The sequence below is a fragment of the Podarcis tiliguerta genome (genome assembly GCF_965153285.1).
Source record: "Podarcis tiliguerta genome assembly, chromosome: 5".
Classification (NCBI taxonomy): Eukaryota; Metazoa; Chordata; class Lepidosauria; order Squamata; family Lacertidae; genus Podarcis; species Podarcis tiliguerta.
Window position 1 is genome coordinate 47,808,248 of NC_139538.1, and position 11,497 is coordinate 47,819,744.

General features: G+C 44.9%; 1 protein-coding gene across 1 annotated transcript in view; it reads left to right on the plus strand.

The window, feature by feature from the left end:
- TECTB (tectorin beta) overlaps positions 1-11,191 on the plus strand; it is a 35,795-nt gene extending 24,604 nt beyond the window's left edge. The window contains exons 7-12 of the mRNA XM_083441728.1: positions 1,643-1,746; positions 1,834-1,917; positions 2,924-3,086; positions 6,026-6,095; positions 9,415-9,447; positions 11,023-11,191. Coding sequence (XP_083297854.1) covers positions 1,643-1,746; positions 1,834-1,917; positions 2,924-3,086; positions 6,026-6,095; positions 9,415-9,447; positions 11,023-11,075 — 507 coding nt within the window. The 3' untranslated portion in view covers positions 11,076-11,191. The remainder of the gene's footprint in view (positions 1-1,642; positions 1,747-1,833; positions 1,918-2,923; positions 3,087-6,025; positions 6,096-9,414; positions 9,448-11,022) is intronic.
- Positions 11,192-11,497: the final 306 nt, after the last annotated feature.

Below are 11,497 nucleotides of genomic sequence, written 5' to 3' on the forward strand. Positions count from 1 at the left end.
CGCCATTAAACCCTCCCGAAAGCCACAAACAAAGGGCAATGACTATCTTGTCTTTTAGGTCTCACTACGCATAGAAGTTCCTTTCATTCCCCCTGAAATTTGCCTAGCTATCCTCTGAATCGAGAAGATGCTTATTGTTCTCTTGGGATCTTTATTCTGCTTTGTGTTTGGTTTCTCGTGTTTGTTCCAGGTTATAAGGCTTTTAACTGAAAGTTCTAACCCCCTTTCAGTATTTTGGTACAGTATGTGTGAGCACACTCAGTGCTTGAATAGAAATCAACTCCAAATCTCTTTCTGTCAAATTTCAGACAGAGGGTGGCCCAGATTTTGCCATGAATAACTGAAGAGGCCTGACCTCAAGATACTCTAGCAGAGATTCTCTCCATGGGGTCAGGTGACTGACGTTTTCCCATGGCCCTAAAGTAATAGAATGTCACTGGAACTGCACTGTGTTGGTGTTTATATTCCTGGTTACAGCACACCTAGAATAAAAGACTGTTGGAAAATTGTCTGTAACAGTTACTTAACTAGCTGTGGCTTGGGGATGAATTGTGGTAAACAGGAGTGGAGAATGCTGTTGTAGTTGTGGGTTTCCTGCAGGCATGTGCCTGGCCACTGTGAGTATAGGATGCTGGACTAGATGGGCCATTAGCCTGATTAGCCAGGTTTACTTTGTTTTCTTATGTATTTATGTATATTTCACCAGCTTGTGTGTCTTGGTTATTTATCAACTTCTTTTTTCAGAATAAAATTTGTTGTGCCTGAGTTCTTACTGCTCTTCTGTTATACTATTAAGAATAGGCTGGAATCCAACAAGTGGTTGAGCCTTTTTGAGCACTGAAATAACTAACGTAGCTCAGGGTCAGAACACATACTTTGTCTGCAAACCGTCCACAAGGCAGCTTCTTCTATTCCTAATTCAATGTAATTATCATGAGAGAAAACCCGGGGGGGGGGGGGTTCAGTTGCAAAGTCATTTCACTATCTTTCTTTCTGACAATTTTCCACATCACAAATATCTTGCATAGCATGCAGCAGCCAGGTTGGGTGTGTCTTGTGTGATATATATCCCTGAATCAATTTTGTACTTTTTGTACAATTTTTGTACTTTTTGTACAATTTTGTACTTGAGTCATTTCACCCAGCAGTTTTAGCATTGGAAGCATTTGAGGATACATTGTGTGATTTGATACTTCATGGACAATTAATCTTGTGCCTTGCTCACCAGAGAAATGTGTGGATTTCCTCATTTAGCACTGCATGGCTGGCTATGGCAAACTGGTAGTTAGATGTTGCCTATAAATGGTTTCCCCCCCTCTGATACTGATAAGCTTGTTGCTGTCCTTTATATGTGGCTGTTCACTGATTTGCATGGAATAGTTCCTTCTAAGCCACATTTCTTGAGCTTTCATTGAAGCATTACACACTCGACTTCAAGGCATCCTGTTGTTGAGCCAATTTAGGGCAAACATCATAAGAATGTTAAGAAAAACAAATGAAACACAGATACAAAAATGGCATAAGGGGAAACGAAGTGGAAATTGCTGGTGACAGTGTATCTTTGCTGACATTATATCTAATTGTTAAGCTTTTGCTGTTCCTCCTTTGCATTACTAACCCATTCCTCCATTTTCCCTCTCAGAATGCCAAGTTTACAGTCAAGAAGGAAGCCCCCTTCGTAGTTGAAACTTCAGAAATTGGTTCAGACATATTTGCTGGCGTAGAAGCAAAGGGCCTAAGTAGCAGGTGCAACTTTTCATCAATCAACACCAATGTGAAATTATCATTGAAATTTTCACTCGTCTTGGTACTCACATCTCTTTGTCTCCTCAGATTTAAAGTAGTTCTGACTAACTGTTGGGCAACCCCCTCATCAGAATATTTCTTTCCAGTCCAGTGGCCTCTGATAACTAAGGGGTAGGTAAATTTGTGAGAAGGTCGACATAAACATTATTCACATGAAATGGAACTGTTGTGGGTAAGCATATCTTAAGAAACCAATGCCATCCTGAAGTTAATAGAATAAAATTTAGGCTAGGCATATTGTCACCTGAAGTACTTTTCTAGTAATATTATACAAGTCAGGCCCCAGATATATTAAAGACCACCTCCTTCACTCTTGGGTGCTGAGATTGGAAGATCTCTTGCTAGTTTCTCTGTCCTCAGAGGCTTGGGGGGTGGCAGCCCGGGAGAGGGCATTGTCTGTGATGGCTCCTAAGTTGTGGAACTTCTTCCCCATAGAGGCAAAGCTGGCAGCTTTATTATCCAGTTTCTGGAGAATGCTGAAGGCATACCTCTGACTTTTGACATTTGAGTGCATGTTTTTAGGACCCACCTTATTGTTATCATTGTAGGTTGTTTTAAAAATAATAATATTGTGCTTTAATGTTGTAACCCACCTTTGGACCTTAGGGTGAAGGGCAGGTAATAAATAAATAATAGTACATGAAATATAGTGTTTGCCTGTGTGATTAGTATATGATGTGGTCTGAGCAAATCATTAAGGGTTTTGATCCTGTAGTGGTTTTTTTACATCAAGTGGTGGCCAAGTTGATGCTCTCCAGATGTTGGACTACCATTCCCATCAGCCTCAGCCAACACAGACATAGGTCAAAGATGATGGGAGTTGCAGACCAACAACAAAGACACTATTTTGGCTACCCTGTTCTCTGCAACATTACTACTGTTTTCAATTGACCAGAAATATATAGGACAGACATTTCACTCTCTCATTTTTGTCCAATCACAGCTTCTTTTTACACAGCTGAATCTAACATTCAGAGGTACTCAGTTTCTCACAGAAACCATGCTATGTTCTTGCAATAGCCGCAATAAATACAGTGATAGTATTAGAGATAAGAGAAGAAAAGGAGTGCCTTATTGTTCTTCTCATTCTAAGAGTGCCTGTTATCATGTGACTCAGGTGCCCCACAGATGACACCATCATAGTGCATGAAAATGGGAAAGACAGTCGAGCGACCTTCCAGTTTAATGCATTTCGGTTCCGGAATATTCCCAAACTCTCCAAGGTGTGGCTGCACTGTGAGACGCATGTATGTGACAGTGAGAAGTTATCGTGCCCTGTGGTAAGTTTTTTGCCTGTAGCAATTAAGAATGAAGTCTAGCCTGCAAAAAACAAAAAACAAAACCCTACACGTTCCCGAGGGCCTATTAAAGCAGTGAGAAGGATTTTTGATTGAACCTTTTGAAAAAGAAAAAGAAGACATTTCTCATTTTGTTACAAGAAACAACTTAAGACTTTGCTGGATTGGGTAGACTGCAAATTTTGGCGCAATCCCATGGTTCCAACCCCTGCTCTGCCTTAAAGGTCCTTGGGCCAAACAGTCACTGTCTCTCAGCCTAGCCCATTTCACAGTGTTATTTGGAAAGGTAATATAGAGTAGACATCACCATGCTTCCCCGATCTCCTTAGGGCAGGGGTTTGGAACCTTTGGGAGGAATTCAACATTGCACTACTATGATCATTCTATTAGCACAAGCATTTTTGTTTGCCCAGTGCAATGCTCTTCTGGGGTTCTTCCCCAAGAGAGGATTCATTGTCCTGCTAGCACATCAGTTTCGTTGAATCCAACCCTACGGTCATCCAGCTCCCTTCGGCCCCAGCCAATATTGCCAGTACTCAGGGATTATGGGAATTACAGTCTAGCAATATCTGGACGTCCATAAGTTCTATACCTCTGCCTTAGAGGAAGACAACTGCAATAAATGGAAATTAGAAAACTATGGTCCTTCTCACTAGGAGGAGCTAGAGCAACACACGGGACAATGTTTGTTTGTGGATAAATTGTTTCTAGATTCCAAACCTACTCAGCGCTCCTTTCAGAGGTGGATTTAGGGGAGCACAACCAGTTCAGTAACACTGGGCACTGCAACTATGATGTAGAGTCGAAGGCAAAAGGCGGGAGGCGGCAAACACTGGTGTTGTGCGGGGGCACCGCTGATACCTGGCCATTACGATATCTGCATATGCAACTTCATTCCTCCATATACCCATGGATACATGTAGCTAAATAGCAGATAATCAGCACACACCTTTTTGATTTTGGGTAGCTGAAAGGAACTTCTGTAACTGCCAACAGTTTTCTTTGATTCTTGGTTTTGGGTCAACTTGAAACGAAAGCAGAACATCCAAATCTTGTCTGATTGCTATCGCTGCCATCTGGCAGCTGGCTAACCTGCTGGAAAAGTGATGGATGGGGGTATCATGTTGCAGCACATCTTTGGGAGAATTTAGAGCATGAAACATGTAATAATAATAACAACTTATTATTTATACCCCGTCCATGTGACTGGGTGATAAAACATCAAACATCAAACAAAACTTCCCTAAACAGGGCTGCCTTCAGTCTTAAACCACGTGACAGTGGAAACTGAATGAAGACACCACACATTGCCCAGAAATCACCAGTTTATCTCAGGCCAGAAAATATAATTGGATGCTATTTTCTTTGATTACAGTGAATTTGAATAAACCATGCAGGGAGAAATCCTCTGATGTTCCATTAAGTACTCTGCAGTGCTTTGTTCTTAGGAACTATTCACCTTCAACTTGAGTCATATGGCCCCCTCAGCGCTGCATGTTTAAACCCTGTTTTGACCAGTTACCCTTGATCTTTTTTGACAAAACTGAAATGAAATGAGGCAAATGAGACTGCTGGTCTGGAGATCCCACCCTTAGCCGTGTGGTGACTCTTGCTTCTGTCTCCAAGAACTTGTGATTTAGGCTGAAAACCTCTGTACATTTTCCTGGAAGTGAGCTCTATGGAACACCATGGGGCTTGGACCGCAATTCCAACCCCCTGATCTGCTGCACTAGCAAGAGACTGATTGAGAGGTCTTCCTCTGTCCTGCCCAAAACAGCTCTACTGGCCTCAGCCCATGGTATGATGCCGACATCATGCTGGCATGGAACTCCCAGTTCCATCTACTGAAAGTGTAGGCAGGTGGAAGTACCATCTGTGGGACTCCCATTGGCAATAGCCTACAAAAAGCTGCAAATAGGTTTGGGAGTGGAAAATAAGCTGGCCCATGATCCCTTGGAGCCCAGGCCACCCTTGCTGTCTTCATTTGAAGGCATTGGGCATGGTTCAGGCTGCATAACATGAAACAATAGCACAGAGCTGGGTTTTGCAACTCTCTGCACTTTCCAGCCTTGCTGATATGGGCAGCAGGACTTCGGATGCAGCCCTGGCCATGCTGCTCCACCCCACCCCACTGCTGCCTCACTGGAGTTGGGATTGCTCTGTTACTTCTGAATAAATAAGCCTAGGGTTACCGTTCCCCTATGCCTAGAGAGCCACAAAGATGCTAACACACTGATAAGGTTTATCAGGTTTAGAGGAAGAAAAAATGTTCCTTTGTTAAGTATGTGTTCAGTTCTATGGACATACTCATTGTCTACCTTTTATTCTTTGGGAAGTTTTTAATGTTTGATGTTTTATCACCCAGTCACATGGACGGGGTATAAATAATAAGTTGTTGTTATTATTACATGTTTCATGCTCTAAATTCTCCCAAAGATGTGCTGCAACATGATACCTCCATCCATCACTTTTCCAGCAGGTTAGCCAGCTGCCAGATGGCAGAGATAGCAATCAGGCAAGATTTGGATGTTCTGCTTTTGTTTCAAGTTGACCCAAAACCAAGAATCAAAGAAAACTGTTGGCAGTTACAGAAGTTCCTTTCAGCTACCCAAAATCAAAAAGGTGTGTGCTGATTATCTGCTATTTAGCTACATGTATCCATGGGTATATGGAGGAATGAAGTTGCATATGCAGATATCGTAATGGCCAGGTATTTTGTGATGGTGGGTTTTATATTTTATTTTATTTTTATATATTTATATTTTATATTTATATTTTAACTGAGTTTCAGGTTGTGAGTTCAATGACTATTTTATTAGGATTGCATGCCCCAGGATCGATTTGATGAAAGGCAGGATATAAATGAAATATTTTAGAAATAAATATTGATCAAGCAAATCGTTTTCTTTGTTACTTTTAAGTTATGTACAAATCGGAGACAACGAATGGAGCCAACAGGTGGTGTGTTAATGGCTGAACTCACTGTGAACAGTAAGTGCAGAAGGATATTTTGATTTATAATTTGGGTGCTACATTGTGAAACAGTTTATTCTTTACCTGCAAAGGGGAGGATTAATGCTGCCCTTTGATGAAAAGATAGGATAATTAATCAACCTCTTCAGTAGGAATGCAATAATTTACTGGGTTTGATTTCTGATGCAGGTGTTTCAGATTACCGTATTTTTCGTCCTATAGGGCACACCGGCCCATTGGACGCACCTCGTTTTTTTGGGGGGGGAAATGAATAAAAAAAATTATTCCCCCCCCCCAGCTGCAGCTGCCGCCCCAAGCCTTGCGGATACCCGCCAGAAGCAAGGGGAGCCCTCCGGAGGGCTCCCCGTGCTTCGGGTGCCGCCCCAAGCCTCGCGCGCCCGGCGGGACCTCCCGCCAGGCGCGCAAGGCTTACCGACACTAGCCCGAAGCACGGGGAGTCCTCCAGAGGGCTCCCTGTGCTTTGGGCGGCTGGCTACCTCCCCAAGCCTTGCGCGCTAGGCGGGACCTCCCGTCGGGCGCGCAAGGCTTGCAGACACTCGCCCAAAGCACGGGGAGTCCTCCAGAGGGCTCCCCGTGCTTTGGGCGGCAGGCTGCCGCCCCAAGCCTCGCGCGCTCGGCCGGACCTCCCGTCGGGCGCGCAAGGCTTGCGGACACCCGCCAGAAGCAAGGGGGGCCCTCTGGAGGGCTCCCCGTGCTTTGGGCGGCTGGCTGCCTCCCCAAGCCTCGCACGCTCGGCGGGACCTCCTGTCGGGCGCGCAAGGCTTGTGGACACTCGCCCAAAGCACGGGGAGTCCTCCAGAGGGCTCCCCGTGCTTTGGGCGGCAGGCTGCCACCCCAAGCCTCGCGCGCTCGGCGGGACCTCCCGTCGGGCGCACAAGGCTTGCGGACACTCGCCCAAAGCACGGGGAGTCCTCTGGAGGGCTCCCCGTGCTTTGGGTGGCAGGCTGCCGCCCCAGGCCTCGCGCACTCAGCGGGACCTCCCGTCGGGTGCGCAAGGCTTGCGGACACTCGCCCGAAGCACGGGGAGTCCTCCGGAGGGCTCCCCATGCTTCCGGCAGCAGGCTGCTGCCCGCAAGCCTTGTGAGCCCGTGGGAACTCCCACAGGGCTTGCAAGGCTTGCGGATAGCTTCCTGAAGCCTGGAGAGCAAGAGGGGTCGGTGCGCACCGATGCCTCTCGCTCTCCAGGCTTCAGCAAAAGCCTGCATTCGCCCCATAGGACGCACACACATTTCCCCTTCATTTTTGGAGGGGAAAAAGTGCGTCCTATGGGGCGAAAAATACGGTAACTGGTGTGGGCTGGTTTCCAATCTCCTCCTAATCTCTGATTACGGTACATCTATTACTAGGGAAATTCTTCAACTATGGGGGTGAAATATCAATGCTTTTTAAGTTGGACCCAGGGGTGGAGCAAGGTGGGGGCGGTCCGCCTCAACCCGGGTGTCATCACTGAGGGGGGTGACATTCTACATGTCGCCCACCCGTGACTCCCCTCTACTGTGAGCTGTCAGGGGAAGGAGCAGAGCTGCACTGCTTTGCTGTTTTGAGAGCCCGGCGCTCCTGGACTGCTGGAGGAGGCAGGCAGGCAGGGAGGGAGAGGATGGGAAGGAGCAAACAAGCGGAGGTTGGAGGGAAGGATAGAAGCTCCCTCAACTCAGGACCCAAACCCTGTAACCCCACAGAAAGCTTAACAACTTTGGTCAACCCTCCTCAAAAGATGCTCAACAACTTTGGTCAATCCTTCCCTTAAAAAAGCTGAACAACTCCTGGCAATGACAATGGGTAGATTACAGCCCGTCTTTTTATACTGTGAGTAGATCGCAGTCTCTTGGGAGTCCAACTAGATTTCAATGGGGGGGGGTTGTGACATTTTCCGCGCTGGGTACCACCTGACTTTGCTACACCACTGGTTGGACCCAGAACTCTTAGGAGTCCTGCTCCACTAACCATTACTCCCCTGCCAAGCCAAAAGCAAATACCGTATTTTTCGCTGTATAAGACGCACCAGACCACAAGACGCACCTAGTTTTTGGAGGAGGAAAACAAGAAGAAAAATATTCTGAATCTCAGAAGCCAGAACAGCAAGAGGGATCGCTGCGCAGTGAAAGCAGCAATCCCTCTTGCTGTTCTGACTTCTGGGATAGCTGCGTAGCCTGCATTCGCTCCATAAGATGCACACACATTTCCCCTTACTTTTTAGGCGGGGAAAAGTGAGTCTTATAGAGCAAAAAATATGGTATATATTAATCAGGGGCAGACTTTGGTAATCTTTGGTAGAATGGCACCCTTAATGAGGCCAAAATCTGGTGCCCCCAAATGAATCTTCTCAATGATGGATCTTCTCAATTTTGGGCCCTCTCAGCTCAGCGCCCTGTATGGAGGAGCTGCCTGAACCACCCTAAATCTGACACCGTATTAAACTTGCAAAAGTAGGAGGACAGGTGTTACTAAACCAGGCGATACCTTGCAGGTTTTATCCTTAGTTGGAAACGATACTTCTGGACATGTTCTGGTATGTTCTTTCCAACCAGGGATTATGCGAGAAATTGTGGCCAAGGATGACTGGGGATTTGTAGCTCTTTTTGTCTCATTAATCAGTCCAGAAGAAATTCAGTAGAGTCATTTACAAAGAAGGGTGTTCCAAAGCAGCCATATGAGGTGCACGGAACATATAACGACATAGGTACAGTAGCTCCTTATACCTGTGTCAGAGCACTGGTCCATCTAACTCAGAACTGTCAACAGTAACTGACAGCAGGTCTCTGAGTTCGACGTGGAGATGCTGGGGACCGGACATGGGACCTTTGGCATTCAAAACAGATGCTTTACCTCTGAGCTGTGGTTCTTTCAGCAACAGTAGGGGTGGAAGCTAACTCTGAGATTTCCGTAACTCCTGGTGTGCCTCAAGACTTTGTAGTCTCCAAGTTTTGAGGGAACCTACACGTGTTGCAGGGCACACTTTCCATTTATAGTTTTGCATTGCCCAGTGTTTTGTTGAGCTGAAATGGCCTTGAGTTTAGACCCTATTCCAGATCACTTTATTATTTTAACATAGAAATAGGAGAAAACGTCCACAGATAAGGGAACTGTTTGGAGGGCCCACTTTCAGACACTGATAGATTAAAGGATAATGCAAGATATAAATGTTATAAAGGACATAAGGAAGTAATAAAATCAAGCTATTCCACCTTGCTGAATGGATCATTACTTTAGCATGTAGTTAGTGGCAGTGTAATGTTCATCACATTATTGCATCGATCTATCTTTTTACTTATAAGCCATTTCCTGTGAGCATTCTAACTTTTCTTATTTCTCACAGATAGAGGATTAACCAGGAATTACAACTTTTCAGGTAAAAATTACAAATATTAAACTATCTAACATGTTAGTCAATGGAAATTTATCAGCATTAATGAAAATGCCATATAATAAACTTTATTATAGTTGAAGGATGTCAGAACTATAATAGTATTAGATTAATTGCTTTCCTGGGCAGCATTTGCTGCCATGTCCTTGTTTATGATAAATCAAGGAAATCAATGTAAATCAATTTCAGAAATTATGAGGGACACCATGGAGGGCTGGTGGGGAAGTAGAATGTGAAATGAATATGAATCGGGAAAGTATGTATCAATTTCTAAACTTTTGAAATTCAGAAATAAAATTATAAAAAAAATAAATCAAGGTAGCTTATAAACACCATAAATGTAAACATCATAAATGTCGAAAAAGCTAATATAAAAACAATCAATTACAACAGTGGTGGGGGACCTTAGGCCTGGGGGCCAAATGCAGCCCCCGGGCCCTTTATTTTATCACTGGGACTCTTCATAGGCCCTTTCCCCTCACCAAGCCACATATTTCACGGGCCACTACTCTGCAGCCACTAGGCAGGCTTATCTGGCCCTTAAAACTGTCCCAAGCTACAACCCCCTGGCCCTGCTGCACATCCTTTGCAAGTGTTTTCCCCTAACTGGAACGTGTCCTTGAATAATGCATACCTCTCAACTGCCCCAATTAAATTGGGACATCCCATTTTGGGGTGTCATGCTCTCTCACAAGATCACAGAGTCCCAAAAAATGTGAGAATGGGACCTCACGTGAAAGCACGGAACCCCAAAGTTCTCAGGGGGTTTTTTGCCTCCGCGCTCTCACACATGTCACAAGACTCACACAGAAGAATATCAGGGAACATGCACACTCCAGTTTTCAGTCTCAACATGTTGGAGAGTATGGATAATGCCTCTTTCTTGCTTGCCTGTCTGGAGGATGGAGAGAGGTGTCTAATTTTTGCATGACTGGAATGTAGCCTGCTAGACAATGCTAAGAATCACATCCATTTGGCTTTTGGCTCCACTCATCACCGGCGCAAAGCCCCTGAAATGTGCTCCTCCCCTCCCCCATGGGACTGCGGCCCTTGAGGTGAAAAAAGGTGACAGCAAGAAAAATATGAAGTAATAAAAGTTCCAAATTCACCCAGAATCACTAACTTTTTGGCTTAATACATACAGGGTGGTATTCAACTGAGTTTTACACACAGCAAACCCATCAAAATTAATGGGCATCCAACTCCACTTGTGGTCTTACCAGCATTGTGTGGGGAATGGGCTGTACAACTGCACAGCACAGCCTGCATCCTAACTAAAACATTCCTGATCATAGCAGATGGCCAACCCAGGCGGATTCCAGGATGTTCCTCATCTGGAACAGTTCCACCACAATGCATACATCCACCCCAAGGCTCTGTATAAAAACTGAACTCAGCATATAACTTAATCCCCGTGGAAAGATGGATTGGTAAATCATGGGTTGGGCCTTTTTAAATGGTGTGAAAACTGTGGCTATATAAAATCTCAAACAGGGCAGTGTAACAGAAATTCACTGAGCGAGACTACTCACATTCTTCCTATTTCTCTCTTCTTTGCAGCTATCCTTTGCCATTTATTCCTCTTTCTTGGAATTCGCACAGTTCTTTTATAATACTCAACCCAACATCAGCTGCTGCTGATCACCCCCAATGTCCTTTACTGCTACGAAGAGATGCTTGTTTTACCTGCTGCCTTGTTTTGCACGACAAATAAATTTCACCCGGCTTACATTTGGTTTCTGTGGCAGATGAGAATACCAATGGTGATTTTTACCAGCTGTGTGCACATTGTTCAGATAAGTGTATCTCAAACGAAGCACTAGAGGGAAGTCCACTGTTTGCTTAAAAGTGTTAGTCGGACAATGAAGTCCTCACTTCCTGGCTGTCTGCATTAAGGAGCTAAATCATTCTTGGGATTCTGGGAGCACTCTTAGCAGAAGACTGCTGGCTTCATTCTCATGGTGGTGATGTTTTTAAAAAGTACAATACTGTTACACACACCCCAGGCTCTGAGTGGTGTGAATTCCAGGGGTTC